Here is a 27,106-nt window from a genome sequence, read left to right on the forward strand (position 1 = left end):
AATGGGCGACTATACGTTGGACGTGGATAATCTGATCCAGCGGCTCCTGGAAGGTAAGGAAATTGCGCAATCTTCTCGTTGCCTTGTCTCTGGCTCATTCTCAATTTTCATGAAGCTCACACATAACTCACCGAAGAACTATGATGCAGGAGGGTATAGTACATCCCCAAGAACTTACCCTCCTCGTCATGTCGCAACACTCGTTTCTTTTCATAATACACCACCACCATTCCTCCCCTTCCCCATAGTATTCATCCTCCATGCCACCCCGGCAAGATGGTCGGCAAAAGGGGCTCTCCCTCATAGTTGGGTGATCAAGTTTAACCCGCCGTGGAGTTCCATTTTTATTCGGACATTTCCCTGCTTAAGCGAAACCTTCACATTTCTAGTGTTGCTCCACTCGGGTGTGTATGTGGCGGATGTGGCGTGTATGTGCGCCGTTTGTATTTCCCTTCACTTTTCACTTTCTTCCTATTATATTCCTATATCATCGTTCGTCGTTTTCGTGTTCATGTGGTTAGAAAAGGTCGTTTTTCATTCAACATTTGTCGCCATTGAATCACAGGAAAATTCTTCGCTTTTTATTTCCCTTTCCCAGTGTCCCTAATTCGTTCGGTGTTCATTTGCTTTCTTACTTTGGTTGTTACATTCCACATACGTTTTTATTCCCTTTTTCGTCTGTCACTTTTAAAAGTTTCATTACTTCACTGTAAGTTCTCTGTGTTTAGCACAAGTAAACTTCCTTTCATTTCACTTAAAAACTCCTCCTTGTTCTTTTTTGGTTGTTTTTTGAAAAAAAAATCAAAGAATTTACTCATCAAATCCGGTTTTAAAGCTTGCGTTTTAAAAAGCTTCAAATGCTCTGTGCAATCCCTCTTGCCATTAGTGTTGATTTCGCGACTCCGTGTGGCCATGGCGGCAAAGAGTTAAATAATTGTTAAAACTCACTCACTCGGATGTAATGCACTGTACTGAGAGGTTTTTTTTCCAACATAAACCGTACCTGCTGATCAGATGGCCATATGTCAACGAACGAAACAAGTGATAACCGGGTCGGCACAAGGTCAGGTGAATTCTGACGAAGTGGTTGGGTAGAATTCTCCATTAGAAGGTATCCAAATTTTTTTTAACGGGTTTTTGGTAACGTGTGGCATGATGAAGCATGATCACTTATCGTGGTCCCATTCGCATCAGTTGGATTCGTTCTGTTCTCCAGTGATGATTTTGTTATGGTTATAGGCAGCTCACAATACATAACATTCTCACTGGTCCCTCTAAAAAAAGAGCGTCGTTGAAACTGTAAGAAGCCAAAAGCATATAACGAAACAATAAAATCACTAATCAGACGAAGCGGTTTGATTGTCATATGTCTAAGCGAGGTTTAAATCGCTTGCATACGTCAATAATTACTTGGTGTCAATTGTTAACTAACAGCGAGAACTTAGTTACACCCTTTTGCTAATAATGGCCGGAATCATACTGTAAGCCTGTTTTTCATTGTATGCGTTTTGACGTTTCCAGGCTTATCCGCTTACAGCTCCCCATGGAAATGGCAAGTCAAGTTAAGCCTAGGAAAGAAGGATTAGATTGTTTACCTAATGAAAGCTTCGGTCAGCTGCACGACAAATGTCAAAGCAAACCAATTTTGCTAGCAGGTCTGAACCTGTGGTCATGTGTCCTGTGTGTTAGAAATTTCAAGTATTTTTTTTACGAAAACATAAAAAACCAGATTTATTTATTGTTTTAAACTATTTCAATTTAAAGTTCAATTGCTTAACTTCAATCGATTTTGATTTTGAACTTGTAGTTCCGTAAACATGAAATTTTGTACTGCTTATGTCAAAATATTATGTACTGTATTTAATGATACAAGCTTCGAAATACGAGGATTTTTGCCGGGTTTTAGCGGTCCGCTATAGTAGCGTATGTCGGGGACTGCCTGTACCTGGATTATTTGACAGATACAGGTTGAAGGCTTAAGTTTTCTAACTTATGGTATGATCTGTCCCAATATCTTAAATGTATTAGCTATAGTCTTGATGAACCACTTTTTGATGGACTTAAGTGCTTCAACAACAAATATTTGTTATTGCAACTATTTATATAACATCATCATAATTAAAAAATCATGAAAGAATACGTTTGCAAAGGTGTTATAAATTGTTTAAAAATATTTGAAAATCAAGTAAAGGCCAACTCCTCCCTTCTGTGTGTCACGAAGTCCTCTGGCGTATTGGGATATTCAACCCCAAATGCTTGAAAATTTAATAAACCCCTTTCTGGTGACCGTTGCGTGTCGACCGCGTCAAAAATAAAAGAGTGTAACTTTTTTTTTGTGTGTGCTGGTTCAAACACATTCATTTCGAAGCACTCAAGCCAATGTTCACTGGCCAGTGTTATCACATCATCGTTTGTATGTTCAGCGCGCTTACCATACCACACCAAAATTAATAATTAAAATGCTCGTTAGGTTTTTCGATTGATGGACCGACGTGTGTCTGTCGTTATCGGGCGCCGATCGATGGAAGTACCCAATATCGCCTGCACGGTTTCGTACGTATCGTGAGAGCGAGGGTAGCGAGGGACCTGACCGTCGTCCTTGGGCGAGTCGACGAGTGTCCTTCGGTTGACCGAATCCCGGTATTGGGGTGTGGATTGCCGTAGATTATCCGTTACTGATCCCTCGGACGAATGTATACTGACGGTGCAAGTGTTATGAAGCGATGGGCTTTTTCCCTTCCTCCCTGTCGCTCGGTGGGAAAAGCTTACTTCATTACGCTTTTATTATCATACCCATATTTTGAGCTGCGCGCTCCTATCGTACACCCTGTTTATTTGCTTTCCCAGTGTTTATTTATCTCCTGACAATACGTATACAATAAACAGGGCACGATTGAATCGTGAACCGTTTGGGAATCGCCCAAAAATCTCCCCTCATCCCCACCGTATGCAGCCGCTTTTGCGAGGAGCTGTTTTGGTTCTGTTTTGCTAAATCGAAACGGGAGGAAGAAAAATAACCCAACCATTCGTCCTCACTGTCTCACGATTGCCTTCGAGTGTTCGATATGGCGCGAGAGCGTGTATTTTTGCTGGTGACCGTGAACGTAACATACATGCTGGTTTGCCCCGTTCTCGTGCTTGTAGAAGGGCGAATAAGTGCGGGGGAAGGGGCGCTAATGTTGCATGTGTTGCAGATGTAGTCCCGATGCCACGGGCACTATTATTGACTTCAATTGATTGGGAAATATTTTTATCGCGCGCCAATCGATTTTGCGACTTTTGAACTTGTTATTTTCGGCTGCTTTTACAGCGCCGACCGGGGTTCTATATGTGTGGCAGCTTTGAACGTTGATGGTGGGGTAGAGCGGCGGTTTTTTTTAAGGGAATATGATATGGATTGTTGATCGAATGCCAATGTTTGTGCTATGGTTTTTTTTTGTTGAAAATATGCTAAATCTGCCTCCCATGTGCCACGACGATTATCGCTGTCAAGGGTAATTAGACAACCATTATGTGTCTTACTATTGTTCTGCAAAGATCGGCTCTTGCTTTTGTAGCTTATTGGACCTGTTTTTTTACTGTGACATCACTTACGGTAGAGTACCAGTGGTTAATATCACGTCATGCCATCTAATCTTTGTCAATCAAACTTTTATATGCATGGATTAGTTGTTGTAGAATAAGAGAGGTTAGCGATTTTAAGGGGACTCGTTAGGTTGAATATGTCATTGCTAAAAAGACTGCACAATACTGAGAACCATTAAGGTTTATTATTTCACTGGTATCATCAAAAGCCAAGATGTAATCTAAAATTATTTATATAATGACTTGGATAGTTTTTTTAGGTAAATTGATACACTTTTTTCGGTACAACTACCTGAATAGGTTTAGGACTGCCATTTCTGGCTTTCTTTGATTTAATTAACCCGTAGCCGGATAGTCAGTCTTGCGTACGGAGGATTAGTACGGATAGGATTTTAAAACGGTTCTGTCGTGTGGAGACCGCCGTCGCTACCACCACCGAGGCACCTCAAGTTAATACACTCCTTACATATATTGCTGGAGATGCGCTATTTACACGCATTGTAAAAGAAAAATATTGAATAATACAAGTTCGACAAATGTCCATATTCATCTGAATATCTGTGAATTTGGTAATATTAGATATCTGGTACCTGGTACCAAATTCAAAATAATTCCAGATATTCCTAATATAATTGAAGTACTTAATTGGCTCATAAATTATATATTTTTTTATATCCCCAATGTAGTAAGTTATATTTACGATTACAAAAAACTTTACCATGTAAAATATGAACCATTAATACACAGTTGCAAGCACAATTGATCGGACTATCGTGAGTCATCTCAGTCAGTTCTATATGTTCATCAGCCGATCGGTTAAGATCGCGTCGAACCTAAACTATCTTTACTGGCCCAACAATCTGCAGCCTACTTCTATCGGATACTTAAAGACCCTGACTGAATATGAAATCTTTACACGGCACTTCACGCTGCTACTTCGAAGCAAAAAGCCAAAAAGAAAGACCCAGAAACAGTAATTAAGAATCATTCATTGGCAGAGGGTGATGAATGTTTTGCTATCCGCCCGCGAATCCGTTAGATCCGGAGGGTGTTTGCTTTTTTTTTTACCTATTTCGACGCACAGAAACAGCAACAGTGAACTAAGCAGACCAAAAAGAGAACGCAGGGAAGTGCACACAGAAAAGAACAGACCAGATCATGAGTGATCTTTCCGAGAACGAGTGAGCGGAAGAATGAAGCTTTGGCAGCACAAGTGGAGGAGAAACAAACATACATTAAACATACCTGCGGTCGCTTGCGAAGGTGGTGCTGTAAAATTATCTTACCACTTGCCATGTATATGGGGGTGGGGAGGGGGCTACCTAATGGGTGATGATCTGATTTTGCTTCCTTTAAGCCTTTCGGTCCGTTGTTGGTTCCGACTCATTCTATGATAATTTCCTGCTGTTGTTTCTTCTGCCGATGGAGGTTTCGCGCTTCGTGTACCGTTTTCACGTGGTTCTGTTTCGTAGCCACATCCAGCCGTACAGTAACAGTGTTGTTTTCTTGTGTTCGCTTCCGCCCCCGACAGTGGGATGTTTCTTTGGTGGGTTTTTTTTTTGCGCGAGGAATTGCTTTTTTTTTGCTGTTGCCTCCGCTGCTCGATACGGTTGCGCTCGTTTGCTCCATTTTGGGGAGCACCCGGAACGGTTGGATACCGCTAAATGGTAACACCCACCTGCTTGCTTACTGTGCGCGGTGGTACCGGCGTCCACCATCATTGATGGGGACGGTATAATGGGCTGGAGGTGGAACAAAAATACTGGAAACAACGGCACTTATTGAATACAACCGTGGAAAGAGCAATCATCCGCTTCGGTGGTTTGGCTGTGGTCTAATAGAAACACCTTTGCGTATTTTGCATGTCATTACCGATGGGGAACGAAACGGCTGATGTTGATTTCCGTACCAGAATCATCTTGTATACCTGTACCTACAAGTTGACACTTACGGGTTCGGTTAACGGTTGAAGATAGCGAACACGTTCCAATCGTTCCGCGGTGAGTTCTAGTACAAATGATTAAATATTGACTAATTGGCGCACGTAGCGCCTGATAGGTGAGCAAATAAGTACGATATATCGTCTTACAATATTGTGTTACTCGCCTTACAAACAATACCAATTGTTGCTATTAATTTATAAGTTAATAATCGTAAATTCACCAATACAACCACTTAAGCTCATTCGACATTACATGCGCGGAGATGTTAGAAGACGACCAAGATAAATATAGATAAGAAATGAACCCAAGTTGAATCTAATGAATATCGAACTCTATTTAGCACTTTGATAGTATTAAGCTATCAAATTAATGTTCATAATCAATAATATAAGTCGTATTTTTTTACAGGACTTTTAAAATACATATGTGCTGTAATCAGTAATTGCCCGTTTTGATGGCAAAGGTTTATAGCAGAAGAGATGCAAATACATTCTTAGTGTTCTATATCATCACTTACGAATTGCAGTGGTGTCTATGCGAATGCAAATAGCTTCAGTCCTTCTTGCCAGCTTTATATGTCTCCTCATTTTGCACAAGAACACACTTAGTTCGGATCGTAACAAACTTGTCGTCGGAAGGAGCAAACCCCTATTCGCCACAATCTTCATCGATTCTTAAACACCCCTTCACTGCAATCTGTTTATTTCTTTCAATTTCTGACACCCATCGATTTCAGCTATCACGCTACGATTTGTGCCCGCTTCAGCGAATGCTTTCGATCGATTGGAATGTAGACCGGCGACATATACTGCTGCTTGCGCTGACGAGATTCTAACCGTTGGAGAGTATGTTGGGCGAGTGGATTGGAAAAGCTTTGAAGAGACCATCCACTTTTCCAGCCGCGGCTTCGAGTGACACTCGATAAGTCCTGTTACTGCATGACCATTGCCGGCGTATCGTCCTTTTTTCCATTTTGGAACGAAAAGTGCTCCCCCCCCCCCCTCCCCGGCGCGGTAAAAGGACGACCAGTTGGTTGGGTGTTTAATGCTGTTTGGCTTTTCGTTCCCATTGACTTAAGCTGATATGGAGTGCTCTATTTTTTGGGTAGCTGGTTTGTGTTTTCTTCTTCTTCGTCTTCTTCACGCCCGTTCATTCCGTAAAGTGCTACTTCTTCCCCACTTACGGACGGTGGAGTGGTCCGTACTCCAACCCCGTGTCGGTGGGATTATGGCAATATTTGTCAAAAGTGAGTCACTTTTATTAAAACAATTTCCATCGCTTTTCGGCATTGGGTCGGGTGCCGCCCAGCCACGTGTCAGCAAAATTTGACGAAATGCTTGATGTTAAATCGTGCGAAGAACAAAATACCGAGTACCGGCGTATCACAATTCTGATGCCTTTCAGCTGCACATACCTACAGCTTCACAGCTGTCGGTGTTCCAGCACCGTACGTGGTGGTGTGGTGTGCCACTGCCACATTTCAACATTCTGCAGCAGTATCTATTCCACCGGTTGGCAGGGTTGGCTCTCGCTACGTTATCTCATTTGTAAACATCAAATTTCCTGCACCCGTTCCAGCAAGTGAAAGTGCTCGTTAGCATAAATCATAACATTTTCCTCGCCGAGGTGTATGGGCACATTTTCCGTCCCAATTTCGCTCGTTTGTTTGACGAGAGTAGTCTATCGCTTTGCATTTATTAAAGATGTGAAAGGAACCAGAGCCTTGGGAGGGACACTAAAATATTCGAACTCGATATTTGCCAGATAAGGGCAAATATAATATCCCTTCAGATTCTTTTGATATCGCTGTGTTGTCGTATGGCTGTGTGAAAAGCTTTCAGCATCTTCCGAAAGAAAGCTTTCCAGGTATGAAAATACGATGTCCTTGCCGATAAGATGGATATTGACAACTCCTTGGCAAGGTAAAGTATTTTGGAGGCGAGATACAAGTTTGGATATGGATAATGGATGAAAGAATATCAGTTTGTTCCCTCGTTTGGATTGTTCCCATTCTGTCGTTCACTCTTACAGGGGCTTTCAAGTTCAAGTGGTAAAGCTGGAGCTATCGATGAAGGGTTTTAAGGTGATCTAAAGTGTGCGAGATCGATGCAGCATTCTTGCCAACAGTCAACATGGTCAACAAAACTTCATAGGGACATAAGGAATTTTCGGGCTAGGGCGTCCGGTGTCATTCTCATGACGTAACCAGCCCACCGGAGCCTGGCGAGTTTAATCCGCTGTTCGACAGTAAGTTGGTTTTTGCTTCGTTAATCTTCAACCCCTGGTTTTCTGCCGCCTACTCATTCCTATGATAAGCATCCGCTACGTAGGAGAACCGTAAACCAATGATATTTATGACATCAGCGTATGCCACGATCTGGATTGTCTTTTAGAAGATGGTCTCGGAAGTTTCCACCTCTGAGTTGCGGATGGCCCTCTCCAGCGCTCTGCTGTTCCGCCATCTTCTCCAAGATCTGCCGCATGGTGAAGATGTGATCAGTGGTTGATTTTCCGTTTCGGAATTCCCTCTGATAGTTTCCAGCTACCTTTTCAACGAATAGGACAAGATGATCTTGTGGTATAAGGGATAATATTTTGCAGGCGGTATTCACCACTGCGAATTGGTAATGTTGATCGCCATCAGCTATTTCTTTACATTTGATTCTGAGTTTGGTTTAATCACCAACCACCACGAGTGCAAGCTTCGCGATAGGTTTGTCAATTCGCGGCCTATTTGTATCGAGTCTATTTTTAGCCACATCTTTACATAGCGGGGTTGGAATGGCGGATTTATAGTTTAGCGCTTGCCCCCATTTGTGGTGTGAATATTGACAATGTTCTCATAAATACAGCAGTGGTTCGCAATGTCTGCTATCGCGTCGTCCAAACTGTGGAACGTCGTTTTGTGTATACACGGTAACGGATCGAACCGATCGAAGGCTGAAGAAACGGTAGCAAACAATGGGATGCCAAAAGAGAGATCCCTTGGATACAGAGCATTTACGATGCTCTATCGTGTATCTATACAGTACGACCGATTGTTGATATGTGGAAGGGCGTGCTGCAAGCCACAAATGCACGCATTCACTGCGCCCTGGCAAACGTTGTCTATAAATAGCGATCCCATAGCGAGATGGTCACATATTTGCCGGTTCAATTTTCGTATCGCTTGCTGGTAACATTTCAAATTAACTCTTCTTCCTGTGTCGAATAGCTAAAGAATTTCAATGTTTTGTTATGTGCATTTGTTTTCCATGCTAACGTCTACGAAAGAACTTTCTTTCTCTCCGCTTGCCGTAGTTGGGGATTCGCAATACAATGTTACTATGGTGGAAAAGCTGAACAGTGCATAAACCTTGGGATTTTTGGTGTGCGAATTTTAGAATCATTTTCAGTGTGTGATGTTCATTTGTCAATTTGGCCTATGATTGCCTATGATTGAACCACGTATCCAGGGCCAAGCAGAAGTTCCGCTAGATAAACGAAATTGACACACCACTACCATATATCCGCCTCGTACGAACATCGAAACCTCCCATGTCCATAGGTAATGGATTTCTATTTATAATGTGTCTGGTTGCTAATGCGAGAAGGTTGGCCCCGCATGGATGCCCGTGGGGTCGCCCTCTCCCCCCCACGCCAGGTCCAAAAGAATCGCACACGCACGTAAGGGTTGCTAGGTTGGGGTGAAACCGTTCTGTTTGCCAAATAATTTACCTCGCGTTTTCGGGATTTCGGGTTGCGTTGCCCTTGAATGTTTAGTGTGTGCCGCTTGTAACGGCGCACGGCGTTCTGCTCGCTACATTATGTCAGTTTGTGAAAAGTTGCTTTCGGAGTTTTCTCCATTGCGACGGCTGTCGCAATCGAAATCCCTCCCCAATTTAAGGATTGACGTACACAGCTCCTTCCAAAAGGGCTATTTTCCATGTACCCATGTACGTTTTGGGGGGCTTCCATGTATGTTTGATGGGTGTGTGTGTGTGTGCATTTTCATGTTCATCAAAATCAATTTCACTGATGAACGTTACTGGGTATCCAAAAATAGTTTTTCACGATTCACATGTAAGGTTTGTGAATTGTGTGAAATGTGTGCGAATTGTTTATACGTGTGTAATGTTGTTTTTTTTTTTGAGAGTCAAGGTGGAAATTGTCCGGACTGTACGGTAGTTAGTTTCTGGCACAAATTCAATGCTATTGACCACGATGCTTCGTTTGAGTAGTTTAATAACGTTGTTTTCTTTTTCTTGTGAAAAGTCATTAAAATATTGTAGAAACGGTTCTTTTTTTAATTTTTAGAATTCCAATATTCTAATTATTTTCCAGTTGGTCTAGCCGTCGCCGGGATCATCGTTTTGATTTTAGAAATATTGAGAGTTATAAATGATTTTTCTAACTTCTAAATTAGGTTGAAGAATTATTGCATGCTCCAATTTCCAGTGCGGTTGAATCACGCGTGTAGAAATAGCCAGTTTGCTGCTACCGTCTTTTTAAAACATAGCACAGGGAAGATCTTTTTACGCGCTATCTTATCACAGGTCTGCCCTGAGTGTGTCTACCGCGATCGGGTGAACCTATTTTTTCCCCACCCCAGACGTACATGGGCACTCGTTCCTGAGATAAGCGCAAGGCAGCATTGATGTTTACCGAAACTAGAGCATGTGCTTGCATTGAGAAATATGTGCGGCATTTAGTTGTTGAAATGAGATGTTAAAACATATTCTGAGTTGAACGCGAAACCTTTACTTCCAGAAGTTAAATGACATTAAATTTAAATGTGCTGTAGATTGATTTTAAATTGTCATTTTTTTGTTTTTTGTTTTACTAGGAATATAACACGAATTGTGTTTATTTGTGTGGTGTTTGCCAAAACGTGATGTGATCCCACGTGCATTACACGATGTTATTACATTCGCCGACGTAGTGCTCTGATTCATTCGTTTGTTTGCTTTTTATAAGCTGATTGATGAATGGACTATAAACAGTGACGCGTGCTGATAGAGAGATCTTCCTCCCTGTTCCTCTAGAGCAGGGGTCTCCAAACACTTCATTGGGTGAAATTACCGTAGCTGGGAGCCAATTACCCAATAACTTGCGGGCCACTTGTAGAAATATTGCAAACCAGATATTTTATACGTTATGTAGGTTTGGAATTTAATTAACGAAAACAATAATTACTATTTAAACTGCTAAAAAATTTCACAACTTCGTTTTAATAAGCTAATTTTATTTATTTCTAAATATGGCGCGGGCCTCACTGTCTCTCGAGAGCCGCATGCGGACCGTACTTTGGAGACCCCTGCTCTAGAGCTAAATGCGTAGAGAATTTTTAACCTTAGATTGTTTGAAAGTTTTTTTTTCCGTTTTGTTTAATTAAATTTTCATTCTGTGAATTTGATAAGCAGAGAAGCCTGATAAGGAAGAACACATTTATCATAACGCTACAAACCATCAATGCTTAATGCCGGTGAGATATCACCCTTATGTGTGGTGGGAAATTAAATCGCTTCTGCTAATAACGACAAAGAATGAAATCAAACCTGTACCTTATCGTGCCACTGGGGCATTCAGACATGGAAATATGTTTGTCATTACCCTAGATTTTCACTTCCGACCCTTTTTCGTTTATAAAAGCGTCTTGGGTTGACCCACAATCGACAGGATGGCAAGTTGGGAGAAGCATATTTTGCTCCCTTTCGATCCGTACATTTTTTTTTTGTGTGTGCATAATTACATTACAACAACTTGGCACATACGCTTATACCTCACAGATGCCTATAAACCTTCCATTCGTGTGTGTGAGAAGAGAGCTTTGGTTCTGATTTTCTTTCCCCACCCCAATGAAAAAACCACCATGTCGTGGTCGTCCGAACCCCTTTCTGGATCGGCGTTCCCGATAGCACTAACTTTTCGATCGAGAATGTCCTTGACACGGAATGTGCACGCCACCGACTTTACGACCATACAGGCGCCACACTGTATTGTTTGCTGCACTCCTGGTTTAATGGTTCCCGCTTTTGCCACCGCGAAGTGGGTGGTTGGAATGGTGGTTTTGAAACGCCGAATGGCGGAAAAGAAAGCTCAACAGTTTTCCACCCGGAAGAACAAAGAGGGGTGGGTTCGGTTTGAGGGGGTGGCGTCGCTGGTTGGGACTAGAGCTTTTGCGCCCGCTTCTCCTGTATTATTCAGTGCCCGGCCGAGGTGTCGTAGAAAGTTATTTAGATGCAATCGATCGTGCCCGAAGGATTTATATTTTAAATTGAACCATTGGTTGTACAATTAGTTGGGTGAAGATATGTATTCGTAACAGAAGAAAAAAAAATCATTTCACTCGGTCGTACTTGTTGCGCTTCTATTTTGTCTTGGAGTGGTTTTTTTTTTAGTTCAGCATGAACATCAGTTTCGCGGCGCGTTGTGCCACGGTGCATGCAACGCAGTATTGCTAATGCAATTTAAAATGTCAAATGACGTTTTTCACCAGGCGACGTTTTTCCGGTTGCGGCAGCCATGCCATTCCTTATCTTTCGTGTCCGGTTTGGGCGGGTGGGGTCGAACGATAAGGGTCGTTTGCCAAGGGTCGTCTTCGTCAACTCAGTTGGGTTGGGAAAATCGATACCTGAACAATGTTTATTACAGAGAGAGACAGAGAGAGAGAATGCGATAGTGAGAGGGAGGGAAAGAGGGATGAAGAGAGAAAGAGAGTGGCAGAAAAAGGGAAAGCACGTGTCCTGAGCTACCGCACAGATAAAGTCCGCTTCTGTGTCTATTTCTATTCGCCCACTAATACTACCAACTGCCAGGGGTTGTGAAAAACGCTTGCGAGCTTTCCAACCAGAAGGATTGTACTTTCGTGTGTTGCCTCTGTAGTGTACTTTTCATTGCCAGTCCGGTAAAGATGTACCACTTCCCAGCGGACACAATGAAACTTTGGCGATGGGTCGATGGGTTGCCTCGGCGGGGTTTGTGGTTAAGCTGGGAAATATGTTAGCAACCGTGAAGCGTACGCAGTTTTCTTCATGGCTTTTCCACCGGTAAGACGGTGGCCCAGTTCGCTCGATGCGTGTGTGTATGTGTGTCATTTCAAGCGACTTTGTGCGTTGACCATGACACTCGCCGTTGAATAAGTTGCTGTAAGTTGAGAACGCCTGGAGAAAATGAAAAATGGAAAATGGCAGTTCTTGGTCATCCGTTCCCTTTATACAACGCCATTGCCAACCCGCTCTGTGGGCCGGTTGCACTGCGTCGATGGGAAAAATATTATGCCCGAACCAAGCCGGATGATGGAAAGTTCGCGCTGCTTTGAGCACTCGTTGAAGTTAGGATCACGTTTTTCTCACTTTTCAATGGCTTCCACGGGTGATGGTGTGGCCGCGTTGTTGCTTTTTCGCTAAGGATTCCCTTCCCCGACAGTATGGTGCTGTTGAATCGATTGGAGAATTCTTCAACAACCATGACTGGAAAGAAAGGCCGGAAGGAAAGGAAATCATACATTCAAGCCCGGGAGAAAGTTATTGACAAGGATGGGAAAAAAACTTTTCTGGATGTACTTTCCATAACAATAGCGTGTGCCCTGTAAGCAATATAGCTGCAATAATTAATTTTCTTGTTGATTGAATTTTCTGCAGTGATATCGGTCCGAAAGAATGTGAGCCGCAACCGATCAGAAGCTGTACCAGTATTACGTGATAGTTCGGGGGAAAATGTACCGTACTGACCATACGGGAAGCTGTTTGGAAAGTGTGTTTAAAAAACGACCTGCTATACGACATTATAAAACGTTTTTACACTGTATTGGCTGTATTGGCGGAACGATAGTTCTACAGTTCGGGAAGAATTAATTGGCAAAATTAGAACGGGTTCTACATGGTCTATCAAGCTGCACTATCTGTTTGTGCGCAGTTATTTTTTTATCAGAAACTTATTATTTTATTTCGTTTTCCCAGTGATCGAATGAAAAAGTTAGGGGTAAAAGGGCAATGTTTGCACCGACGAAAGCAGCTTTCGGTGCGTTTTATAATGTGTTTCAGCGGGCCGCAACCAGCACTGTAAATGTATTAGCCCTTGACGACTCACACCGGTTGTACCGTTGATGGGAGGGAACGGAAGTCCAATTTATAGCAGTAGAGCTGTATCAAAGTTGTTTGGGCAAAGTTTCGAAGGGTAGATAATTACTTTCAAACTTGCCCTTTTTTGTGCTTGGGTGGAGGTTTCATTGCTGTTTTAGGAGCGAAGGCGTTCCTTCATGTGCGCTTCCTTGCTGTAAAGCGTTTGTAGAACGAAAAGCATGTGCTTTGCAATGGTTTTGTACTGGTTGAGGAGGGGTACCCAATGTTTCGTCTTTAGACCACAAAGTGCAAAGCTTTGGTGGAGAAAATCCATTAAATGTTTAATCTGTTTAGTTGAACGAAAGCTGATGGATGAATGTTCACTGATTTACGGCAAATTGATGGATATGTTTGTTACAGATATAGTGAGAAAGAGAATAATTGATAAGTAAAAAAAGAGATAAGAAAGAGAAAGTAAGAGAGAGAGAGAGAGAGAGAGAGAGAGAGAGAGAGTGACAAAGGCATAGTGGCAAAAAGAAGAAACATATCAGAAGGAATAGAAAAAGTGGCAGTTTGAAATGTAAACAAAGTGAGAAATAATGAATAAAGAAGATCTTCGCAGATTCCTGAAACCTTGGAGCTATATGAATCTTGACGTATTCACGAAGCTTTAAAGAATTACAATCCACAGAAATTGACGATTCTAGGCTTACCTAAATGCTCAGAACATAACTTATTCAGAGATGTTGATACGTATGAATCTCCAGAGTGTCCAACATTCATAAATCTATAGATATTAATGAATCGTCAGAGATTTAGATGTGTCAGAATTTCAGGCTTCAGAGCCTGATACATATTTTGAATGTCGACTGATCCGAATGACTCTTCACTGAAGATTCATATGACTAGCCGTTCTCAAAAGCAATTCGAACAAACGCCTAAATACAGTCAGGATTTGATCTCTGAATGTATTTAGCATTTCCCTCAGTTTATGAACTTTTATGCCTGCTACTATGTTTGCATTTTGCATTTCCGTACCTTGCATCGACGAGTTAGTACATCTCCGAGGTCACCCAAAAATTGCTAGGTTTGTGTGACACTTTCCAATCCGAATGGATCTATGTCCGTGTCTTCCTGGTGCGTTCGTGATACATGCAACCAAGCAAAAGAAAAAGTACATGCTGCCGAAACAAAACAGAACGTGGGGAAGAAAAATGTATGTCACGGTTTTCCCACCGTACTGTAGCAACCCCTTTTCAATGGTGCTTCCCAGCGAGGGTGCAAAGTTTGGCTTGTCTAATGATTTAACGAGGTTTCGTTGATGGTAAACATATTTCTCTAATTTTAGCTTCCGCTAAAAGGTGGACAATTTTTCAGGCCGTTGCGCACTTTCAACAGACGTGTTTTGTTTGCTTTGATGTGGTTGCGGTCGTTACACAGCCAGAACATGCCGAGCCGAGGACAATACTGTAGCATGATTTTGCAGGTACAGTGAAGGATGTTTTTGGTTCAGTCCTCAGTTTGAGCATGGTGTGGATATGGTTATTGCGAGAAGTAGCCTTTAGTGAGGCGTTGGATAAACTAGTGCATTAGTCAATATTGTCTCAGGGTCAAATGTGTCAGGCGCGGACTGTATGAACTGCCTATCACGACATATCAAGACCTGAGCTTTAATCACTTCCACGGCCTTTCATCCGCCTCAAAGGGGATTGAAAGTGTGCAGAAATCATAGCACGATCATCAAAATTGCTTTGATGCGAGTGTAATGTGTTGTCGGTGTGAGCGAACGAAAGGTCACAACGAACGACCGGTGTAAACATGTCACTCAAATTCGACATGGCTGGCCGCATGCTTCACGATGTGACGCAATTTCTTACGGAGTTTGATTGTCATTGATGCGGCGAGTTTCTGCAGGCAAATCCATTATTTTGCACTGCTGGAATGAGATGTTTAGAATGTTTGATGAGTGATAATAATATATTTTATAAAATTTGTCGGCACAGACACAGCAGTTGTTTAGTTTCTCATACATGGTTTAGCAAAATTTGGAGATTGAAGTTGACACGAAGTGCGTCAAGCTATTGGCGTAAGTAAAATACACAAACACTTTCGACACCGCGTAGTTTAGTGTTTGAGGTGAAATGTGAACTTTGAAGAGGATTAATATTTCCGTTGCTTCAAGATAGGTTTTCAGTCATGAACTTTAGAAACAAAATTGAACACTGCATAATTTCAAACGGTACGAACCACGCTTTCTTCGGCAAAACAAAGCCAGCTCGTTAGGTTCCTAAACAGCATGAATTGCATAACCTTAAAGTTCTTTGCTACAGATCGTGATACAGTCCGGCGTGAAGGTAATGCAAGCTGCTGGTTCGCTTCGCTAAGCCGTGTTACATCGTTAGCTGGTTAAGGCATGCGCAACAAAGAAAACGAATGTCTCTACGTCACGGTTTCGTAAGCGGACGGCCAGCTCTTGAAATGTTACATATTTATCACCTTTGATACGGTAAATGATCCGGTTCCGGTTTCATTTCACGACACGGCGCCACCGGGCGCAGAACGTTAAAAATATGTCTTCCGGATGTGTAATGCTTTTCGCGCTGGATGGTGCGCCCTTAGGAAACCCATTGGCAGCGGCGTGGCATGATGAAACGGGATGCCCTAATTTGGGGGACGCCCTGTTTTGGGGGTGTCCAGGGTGTCCAAGGATGCGAGGTATAAATTCAATATCGTTCGAGTTAGGGTTACTTCCCTGAGGGTGTCTTTCGGGGGAGACCTACACCGTTGCTGTCTGCTGCTGGCATCTGTCCGATACTGGATGATGTATGCCGTCTTTGGTTACCGTTCAGGTAGCACCATCAGTGCTGACGGATATTTGATAAACAAGTCTTAATACCCCGCCGGTCAACTAAAGCCGGGTGCCCATGCACCAGAAGCGAAAAAGGTGTGCACAACACGGTGTGCTGCGTAAAGCAGAGCAGTAATTTCTTTTTATGGAAGGGTGATTTAAGGAAATTTCTTGTCGCGAGCAACTACCACTACAGCATGCCCAATCGGTGAAGGCGCGGTGATGATGATGTTGCCCCGGCCCGAAAGCCCGACGTGGGGAAGTTTAAAGCGCACAGCGAACGAGCGCACGGGAAATTGGTTCGCTAGTTCAATTTGCTGCTCAATAATTAGGTTGAAAATGAACATTTTCCCCCTGCTCGCTGACAGACGCGAGACGTCCAGACGGGGGCAAAGAATGTTTGAACGGAACGGGACGAAAAATACGGCCCGGCTGTGTTCACGTGTCGCGCAACAATTTTACCTCTGCTGGCAAAAAGATGCTGCTGCCGTAACACTATTACCTTATTTTTTCTTTTTTGCATTACCGGCGTTGACCGGCGTCGTTGGGGAAGGAAATTGGGTTTTTGCAAATGTTTTCCATCGCTGGCATCGCATCCCCCGTAAAGCGGATCGCCCGTGGTGTGAACCATTACCACTGTCACTTTATGGCAAGGTGTATCAGTTGCCAAGGTGGGAAGATTTGCCAAACACTTATTAGTTTTGGAGCACTGAAAAATCTTAGCAGCAGATTTTAAACTCATCACACATATCGCACTATGAATATTTATTATCTACAATTTGATTACAGCATTGTGAAGCGTGTGTGTTTCCTTCAAGTTCAGCAATAAATTTAATTTGGATGATGGCTTTTCAAAAACACGCTGCGTCTGAAAGAGAAAGGAGGAGTTACATTGAAGGAGGGTTTTCATTTGAATCTTTCACATTTAACTTCCTCGAATTGAAGTGCCTTTTACCTTCACATGTTTAAGGTTGCATACTCCGGCTAGCGCTTCAAACGAACAGTACTCATTAAAGTACTCTTGCCCTTATCTGTAATATCATAATATCATTTGGCATGCATAACCATCCCCCCGAGAAAACATACACCGATACGCCTTTTGACGCTGTCCAGTTCGTTTCATCTTTGTTATGCTCGTTGTGTTTCGTTTTTTTTTCTTTCTTGTACTTTATATGATCAATAACTGTTTTATAATATGCGCTATATCTCTCTCTCTCTCTTTTTAATAAACGGACCAGATTTTTGGCTTTATTTATTCGTTTTGTTTCTCTCTTTTCTTTTTCTCTTTCTTTTCCCGCTGCTTTATAAATTCCGGATTTCGTTTCGTTTTGAACGGCCAAACAACTGCTCCAATGAAATAATTTAACATACAAACCTTACAACTGCGTTACACAATGTAATAACACATTTGGCCTTTGGTTTGGGTTTCTGCTGCGACGTGTTGTACCGTGTCGTTGTACGATGCATCAACTACTGTGCGCGCTGCAACTGTTGTGGAACTTTGGTACCGATCATCTGATTCTACATGCTTCTTGGATATATCTGTCATGAAATTAAAAACAATACCAATGCCAAACTAAATGATAATCACTCACACACACACACATACACTCACACACACACTAACTCCCCAACGCTATCGTGCTTAATTGGTGGTACATTATTCGTAACTCATCGCCACTTACCACTTTACCATCTCTATTGTGCTGTAATTCTGCCTTTCTATGCTTTCTTTTGGATCATCTTGTGCTCTTCCCTTTCTTCGGCGCACACCCGACGATCGACGGCTGCGTGATCCCATCCGAACGAATGCACAAACATGGCGCATCCCGCGATCGGTCTCCCACGCCCCTTTGTGCCCGGTACACTTGTTTTGCTACTACCACCGTGCGTCATGTTGCGCGTCATGTCCAACAGCTCACAAACTGCAGCAGCAGCAGGCGCAAGAGTCCCGGAAAAAGGGCAAACTGAAAGAGATATTCTCGCACGATTTCATGGGTATAGCGAACATTGCGAACGGGAATGAGCTCCACATTCCTTTGTTATGGTTTTTGTTTCAGAGTTTCTTTCTTGTGTTTTTGGTTGCGCGTTTGGAGTTTGCGTTTCGATTTTGCATTCGGATAGTAGTGTTCCGTTGTATGATTAGTTGCTCCCCTTATCGGTTGGTTTATGTAACCGGGTTTAATTCTAGTTTGCATTTGTTTCTGATACGCATAGTACATTGACCTTTCCTGTCCGTGGTTTTCGTTGATTGTATTTAAAAATATCTAATTTCTGGAGGTGTTTAGTTGCATTTTGGTCTTAATATGTTTTCGTTTTCTTCTTTCTGTATTTGTTTTGCACTTATGGTGTTACACTGTCTATTCTGTCCTTTTCCGACTCCTTGTGTACTGTTGTATGTAACAAACGGTTGTGCCTTTCCTACCTGTGTTGTGTATTTCCCAGTTTTCCACGACTTCGCATTCCTTGTCTAATTCTTCTATACTCGTTAGACCTGTTTGCTTGCAGTTTTTTTTCGTGTTTTAGTTATCTGTTGGTAGATGAAAATGGCTAGATATCGTCTATTTTTGATGTAAAAGCTGAATGCTTGATTGCCCGGAACAATGTTCTTACATGTTATTTATGAGCGAATGAATAACCTCTGTTAAGATATTCTGTAAAGTCCGTAAAATTTTATAGCGAATTGTGAATTTTGATTGTTTGTTTTTATTAATATACAAATTCGTAAAATTTCGAAGGTAAGGTTTACAGATATTAACATCAGTACTTTGTCACCCAGAGTTTTGAACAGATTACAAGAAAATTATGAAGCTGCGGGGCGATGAGATTTGCCTCTAAACTCAAAACCTCAGGCACTTTTAAGTGAATTGAGCGATGATGAAAAGCTGGCTCAGCTACAGAAGTCCTAACAATTTTTGAGACTTTATGATTCCACTTTTTGACTCCTCAAACCACAATTTGTTTGACCATACTTTCCACAAAATTAAGGTAATAACAAAATATAAACAAGAAATACAAATACGTGAAACACATTTTACTCGTCCCACACTGTGTGTTGTCACCGTCAAAAAATAGATCCAGCATGGCCGCCAAGAGTGACAGCTTGAGTGACTGAATGTGAGGAAAACCTCAAGAGGCAACGGAGACTTTGACTTACTTTTTGAGGTAAATGAGTGACTGAGGAGGTTTGAGACGCAGTCTCAGCACGCGTTGCCCCGCAGCTTAAGATTTTTTAAAGTTTGACTAAATGTCATACTATTACAAAAATAAATTTAAATACTATCGCAATACAATATCATTTATTTACTTTCATTTATTCATTATTTTAATGAATATTGCTACGATGATTATTATATTGGCTAACATTGTATCATGTTACACTATATATCATCAAAGATGGTGTTGTTTAATGTATTGCAGTTATTATGTTTTTAATAATGGGAATTGGAAGGTGTGCATTATTGTTGTTACAATCAACTCACTAAAGTTCATCTCAAATAGTTTGATGTACTGAGTCTGAAACATCTTCCAAACTGAGATGGTTTTGATTTTGTCCACATGAACAGGTTGGACATACTGTTAACAGCTACCTGTTACATATGCATGAATGAGTTTGCAAAGCGTTTCTCTTTCTCTCGCCCCGTTCGTTGAATATGTAAATTTCCCCTATTCGAGCTTCTGCGAGTCCTTGGAATTCGCTGCAAACCCATCTCGAAGACGTACCCTCGCTCCTCGCTCCAAGTGTCGTAAAGCTTTTTTTTTTCGTTTTGCTCAGGGTCTGCACCGTTGCCCATTACTCACACGTGCCCCGTGCGACTGGAATGGATTAAAAAGGGAAAACAAAGTCGGCAGGCAGCGGTGACGAGTGAATTGTGCAAGTAGACGGAATTGTTTATTCAGTCGACTCGCGGGCTGGGTGAACCATCTACCGCATGTGAAGTTCCAATTTTCGTTGTGCTCTGTGCTGTTGCTGATTTAGCTGTCAATGTCATTATCATGGATGAATTGGCGAAGGCAACCAGTGGCCGGTACGCTTTTTGAAGGGTTATGGCATGGGCTGTGGACCATATTTTATTGCGATTGTTACTGTTGTTGTTATCATTTACGACTTAATTGGATGATCGTTTGGCTTGATAAATTTGATCCATTTCTGACCTGGTCGTTCTGGTTTGGCTGCGTTGAAGCGTCGAAGTAAATAAATAAGATGATGAATAATACGTTGCAAGAGTTATTGCAACGTTTATTGCCAACAATCTTAACCTCTTCCCCGGTTTGTGATGTCAATAGTTATCGTAATGGATTTAAATGGTAAATTAATGGTTCACTGAGAACATTAGATTGCGCATGTCAAGGACTGCTAGGAAGTGGGTTGTTAAAATTTTACTTCTATGCAGATACGCGTTCTTGCATTATGTCGATTCGTCGTACCTTGGTATTATTTGCTCGTGTTACCATTTTTGTTGCACACGCTCTGAAGCATTTAGCTCTACTTTAGCAAACATTGCTTGTATCATTTGTACGGGAAGATGTTTATTTTTTTCTCACGAACGGTAGTAATTACCTAATACCTATCACTGCCATCATCGAAGGGTTCGGTTAAACAATCACGTGGCATCCTTCATGTTGCGTGTGCTTTGTATCATACATGATAAGCAACGTAAAACCTAGCCGGATGTGAATGTTTTGAGCACTGTTACCATAATTTCATCCCAGTTTTTTCACTTGCGTTCCGGATGGATTGGTTAATACATTATCCATCAGAAAGAAAGGAAATTGTTGCCCACCTCCTCCGTGTGTCTGCTCTGGTAGTTGGGCGCAGTTATGATCCTTTCTTATCGCACACTCAAAAGAGACCATCGACGGTGATGGATCTGCACATGAGCTGCGCTGTATTAGCGTAGGTCGAGCGAATGATTGATTGCAGAGTGTGGTGGAAAATCATCAAATGATTGTGGTTTACATCTTCAACGACCGTATATGTATATATCTAAAGATGCGGGTATATCGAACCCGCACAGCTTGGGTGGAACGTTTGCCTTTCATCGCGTAAGCATAAAGTTAAACAAAAAGGTACATTGATAAGATCCACAGTGTAGGAGGCGTTCCTGCTCTACAGTACCGGGCGCCTCCATCTGCCCACGGAAAAATTCTTTAAGATGTTGGGCGTTCTTCCATGAACTGTTCTTTCCATAATTAACCAATCTGTTAGCATGATTTATTGTGGTTTTCAATTGAAATATGTTTTCTTTTAACTTCAAGGTTGCTTCCTCCTTTGATTTAGTCAACTACAAGCTTGGTACAACTTCCTGTAGAGCTGTTGTCTGTTGTTGTTCGAGAGTGCGTTTTACCGTAAAACTTACCGTACCTTTTTCCTGCTCTGTCCACTAGTTTGTAGCTAGTAAAGTTTTCTGTTGAATGATTGCGGATGTATTGTGCTCTGCACTTTTAGGATAAACATTAATGTGTGTTGTCTTTGAGTAGCACCTTCAGTAAAGTGACCTCTTCGTAGTTTCATCACTAATGATGTTTTGTTTTGTTTCTTTTTCTTTTATTTTTCGTTGCAGGTCAGTATTTCGCATACCTCAGAGTTATTCAAAAGTTGTAAGAATGTTTGGTATTATTTAAAAGTTGTAAGAGCGTTTAGCGATTTTAAAAAGAATATCAATCCGGAAGCTATCGAGACACGTTGTAATATGCTCAGGTTGGATTCTACGTACGAATGTTTTGAGCAGGATGCAGGATCTCTCAACGTTTCTTGGAAAGGGAATATTGGATCGATAAATATCTGTTTTCGTTGCAGAGCTCGTTAGAATATTTAAATTTTTAGTTAATAACTATATATAATATTATGATTAGCGACAGATATAGTTCCAATCGTATTGTTAAATGTATTAAACTGTTTCGTACCTAATTCCCACTGGCTCTGGAAGTCAACGAATAACCGATACGATATGCCGTCATTTTGCAAGCACTGCTGCAGCACTGCAATTGTTTTTTTTCTCTTTCCCCGCTCTGTTTGCCATGCAAAGCGTAACGAAACTGTCATCATGCGAGAATACGCGTCATCGTCGGCGCGACTTTGGTGGTTTTAGCTTCCAGCAAATTACTGGCTACCAAGCACCCTACCATTAGTTAACGTTTGCATACATAATACCGAACAGATATGGGTATGACCGAACATAGACATGCAATCGTGCTCTCCAGACTTAAGGTTTTTCGTCGCCGCGTGTAGTTGAAGTTCATGGCCAACGATTTTGCGTTCGACTGGCAACAACTTGCGCGGTGGAGCGTTACGGATGGATGGTTTTGAACAACTTGATTGTTTATTTACTTCATTCTATGTTTTGCTCGGTGAACAGTTTGTCGACGGCATTGCAAAGATGGGGTCTTCTGTTGATGGGAGTAATTCAACACGAGCTGGCTTGAATATGCACTGATAAAATCGACTGCCGTAGTAGTGTTGAGGAAGCGGATTTGCGAAACATGCGGAGTGGTTGGTATTGTCGCTTGTGGATTATAAATTTGTTACAATATGAGAAAACTATTTTTTACATAAACTTTATTTGCCTAATATCCAATTTTGGATGTTAAACAGCATTGTTTGTGTAAAATTTAAAAGTTTGTTACACATTTTTCAACGAAAAAAAAATGCTACCATGGATCAATGGATTGTGTCAGACTGTAAAGCTGTAAAATAGGAAATCCGTACATGCGAAGTTGGCAAGAGGGAAAACACCACAGCATCTAGTTCGGTTTACAAACCTATAATTTGCTCATACCATCGAATCGTACCGGTTTACAATGCAGTAGGATGTAAAGCGCACAATGTTCAATCGTTCCACGCACCATCAAAGTTGCTAAAGTACCCGTAGAGTACTGTGTGTGTTGGACTCGTCCACTATTACTGTTATTTCCATTAGCACTGCCAACGCCACACCAACATTTCTGTAACCATTGTTACCCCACAGACGGGTGCTATTAATTCGTGCATCAATTGCATTCGATTAGGCTCACGCGATGCTGCCGATGACGATTTAAATGCCGCAACTACATGGTTGGGGATTGTCGACGACACCGACGTCACCCATGCTAATAGTACACTGGCGCGCGGCACTCACAAAACACAATCGACTTGTACGGCCCCGGCCCCCGCGTCTCCGCAGTGGGTGTAACCCCCGTTGGTCACGTTTGTTTTTCCTTTTTTTTCTCACTTTATTTTCTTATAACAAACCGGGTTTGTTCGATGATCGTAAATTAGGTGCAATTAAACCCGGTTTCCCATTGTGGGTCACTTTCCCGCACCTCGCGCGTCTCAGCACGTGGCGCGGGAAACATTTGCGGCGGATTTGCATTTACAAAAAGTAGAATTTTCTCTGGAAAAAGTATGAAAAATTCACCGTATGATTGTCTAGCCGGCAACAGGTTTGAGAATAGCTAATTTGGTGGCTTGTTTTGCGAATGAATGCATCGTTTTGCTTCATTGCCGTGCTCATGATATTCGGTCCTGTTGAGTTGTGGTGCATTAAATACAATTTCTGAGCGAATAGGAGAAATAGAGCAGATGATGTTTAGATGTTTAGAATTTAGAACGCCGCTGTGTGCGGTTTTGTTTACTGCTCATAATTTTATTTGTATTAAAACTGCCAGTATATGAATGTATTAAATTTCTAAGCGTAAAACCTGTATTTTAGTTAATAAGCTTCGATATGTGCTTGATTTTTACAGTAGAAAATGACAAATCTTTGGATGGTATCCAATTATCGATCTAAATTTTGCGCCATTGAGTATTTTGGGTATAATGTTTGCAAATATGAGCAGTATCGTATATGACGAGGTCTGATTTTGTGCTCGAAATTCTACACGTGTCGCCTAAAAGAAGAAACAATTTCGTGAAATCATTGGAAAACCACGTCTAACAACACGTTTCAATCGCATTAACGGACGGCTGTGCAAGGTTTTAAAGATTTCATGAGGTTTAAGCAGTTGTTAGTGAATAAAATATCACTATCACCGATGGGATTAAAGGTGGAGGATGCGAACGGACTGTTGAATATATCAGGCACATGGGTTGCTTACGCTACTCTAACTTTTCAAGAGCAACTGACCTGAGGTGGCATGAGTGCAACATACTGTACAGCTCACAGGTTAAATATAGCATCATAAACGTGAGCATCTGATGATACAGAAGTGCCGCTTAGTGGCGATTTACCTTAACGAGTTTGTGTAGTCGACAGTGATGAGATTTTACACCTTTACATAAAAGGACGTGCACTGTATAAAGCTGGTCTGGTTAAAGCAATTGACCATTAACCATTAAAATCTGTTGCGTTTAGAAGAATTTTCATTCTTCACATTCCCAAACATAATTGAAAGCCTATCGTTTCGCTTTCATCCTAAAAATTTTTAAACGTTAGCCAGCAGATTTGTCCCACAGACAAGGAATCACTGAGGGGTAAGGTAATGAAAATTTCGGCTATAAATAGTTAATGTGTTTCCCTGTATGTCTTGTTGCTGGACTCTAATTGAATGCAGAATGTAATGTTTTTGTGTTCGTCTTACCTGACGGTTGCACATGTTGGTTTTTACAAAGCGGATAATTTAATTATAACACCGCTTGCACAATACGTGTTGTGCTACGGAACATAACCGACAGATTATTACACTTCCGGCTAAATAATAACTTTTTATGAGAACGTGCCAATTAGTTACAACAAGAAACGAGATATTATATAATCGGTCGATTATTAGTAATTTACTGTTAATTTTATCTACATTGTAGGCTTTTGTTTGTTTAGATTCACTATATTTTAGCTCGTCTGTTTATACAGTGATATGTTAGTATACTGGTATTAATAAGATGCGACTAGTTTTTGTTGCAATATATATGTTTTGTTTTGATTATGATTAGAATTAGAAGGAATAATAAAAACTCTTGGTAAATGGTGTCAATTTTCTTTTTGTTTCTTTGTAATAGTTCGGGGATGTCGTCCAGGAAAATCAGTACCTATGCCAGAGGAAGAAATTCGAGCACTATGTCTTAAATCGCGTGAAATCTTCCTGCAACAACCAATACTTCTGGAATTGGAGGCTCCACTTAAAATTTGCGGTAAGTGTTGAGAATTAAAAATATATCAAAACATAAAACATATCTGCAATTGGTTGTACGTTTTTTCATAATTTTCCTTTCCTTGTAGGTGATATACATGGACAGTACACAGACCTGCTGCGACTTTTCGAGTACGGTGGATTTCCCCCAGAGGCCAACTATCTATTCTTGGGTGACTACGTGGATCGAGGCAAACAGTCGTTGGAAACGATCTGTCTTTTGTTAGCGTACAAAATCAAGTATCCGGAAAACTTTTTCCTATTGCGCGGAAATCATGAGTGTGCCAGTATTAATAGGATATATGGTGAGAAAACAAGAGCACAACTCAAATTAATGAACAACAGTAATAACAAAACTCATTCTAATGTAGGATTCTACGATGAATGCAAACGGCGGTACAACGTGAAATTGTGGAAAACGTTCACGGATTGTTTCAATTGCCTGCCCATTGCTGCCATTATTGATGAGAAAATATTCTGTTGTCATGGAGGCTTGAGTCCGGATTTGAATGTAAGTACTTCTATCGATCAGCTTGTTTTTTTTTATTGTTGTATTGATGTGGATGCTTGTGCTTATTTCTTTTTTGCTTACAGCATATGGAACAAATAAAACGCATAATGAGACCTACAGATGTTCCCGATACGGGGCTGCTGTGCGATCTGCTGTGGAGTGATCCGGACAAAGATGTTAAAGGTTGGGGAGAGAACGATCGTGGCGTTAGCTTCACGTTTGGTGTGGATATAGTTTCGAAGTTTTTACTTATTCACGAGCTGGATCTCATTTGTCGAGCACATCAGGTCGTGGAGGACGGGTACGAATTCTTTGCCCGCCGATCACTAGTAACGCTGTTTTCCGCACCGAACTATTGCGGTGAATTCGACAATGCTGGCGGTATGATGTCGGTAGACGCAAATCTAATGTGTTCGTTTCAGGTACGTTGCCGCAGCGCATTTGTGTCGGTGGTTTCATTGTCAATAACGCTTATTTTGTTGTTGTTGCGTGCACCATTTTTGTTTCAGATTCTAAAACCATCGGAAAAGAAGGCTAAATATCAATATAGCGGAACGAATAATCAGCGACCGCAGACACCCCAGCGCAATCAAAATCCAACCAATAAACGGAAATAATAATTTCTCTCCCTTCTCAACCGCTACCTAACGAGACGCAGCAAGAAGAAGTCATCAGCAACGGCCAGTTCGTCGACAAACACCGCCACCAATGCCACTAACGTTTCCAACAGTATTGATGGTGATGATGAAATAATGCTCACCGGTACCTCCGTGCCGTACGATCCTGCAGCGGAGCATTTAGCGCAAGGTCAGGACCATGAACGAGTTAACGCAGTGAACGGCACCACGGTAGCAACCGGTGCAGTAGCATCGGCTTCATCAGGCGCGTCATCGTCTTCGGTGTTGCTGAAAAATGTTCCAATAAAAGCAATCGTGTTTTCTGACCAATCTTTGCAAAGTATTGATAACGATACGACCACGCCGCATTTACGACCCGCTACTCCCTCTGCACTCAGCCGTCCGGATATATCGCTTATGGAAAGAAGAGGATCTGCAGTAGAGGAGGAAGATTG

At 41.7% G+C, this 27,106-nt stretch overlaps 1 protein-coding gene across 1 annotated transcript; it reads left to right on the forward strand.

The window, feature by feature from the left end:
• The first annotated feature begins 1 nt into the window (after window position 1).
• On the forward strand, window positions 2–26,740 carry LOC128709772 (serine/threonine-protein phosphatase PP1-beta catalytic subunit). The gene is made up of 7 exons (XM_053804790.1): window positions 2–53; window positions 18,336–18,416; window positions 25,393–25,524; window positions 25,613–25,828; window positions 25,895–26,034; window positions 26,118–26,456; window positions 26,544–26,740. Exons 1-7 carry the CDS (start codon window positions 2–4, stop codon window positions 26,649–26,651), a joined length of 1,068 nt encoding a protein of 355 aa, XP_053660765.1. The 3' UTR covers window positions 26,652–26,740.
• The last annotated feature ends 366 nt before the right edge of the window (window positions 26,741–27,106 follow it).

The sequence above is a fragment of the Anopheles marshallii genome, chromosome 2 (assembly GCF_943734725.1).
Source record: "Anopheles marshallii chromosome 2, idAnoMarsDA_429_01, whole genome shotgun sequence".
In the NCBI taxonomy this organism is placed as follows: domain Eukaryota; kingdom Metazoa; phylum Arthropoda; class Insecta; order Diptera; family Culicidae; genus Anopheles; species Anopheles marshallii.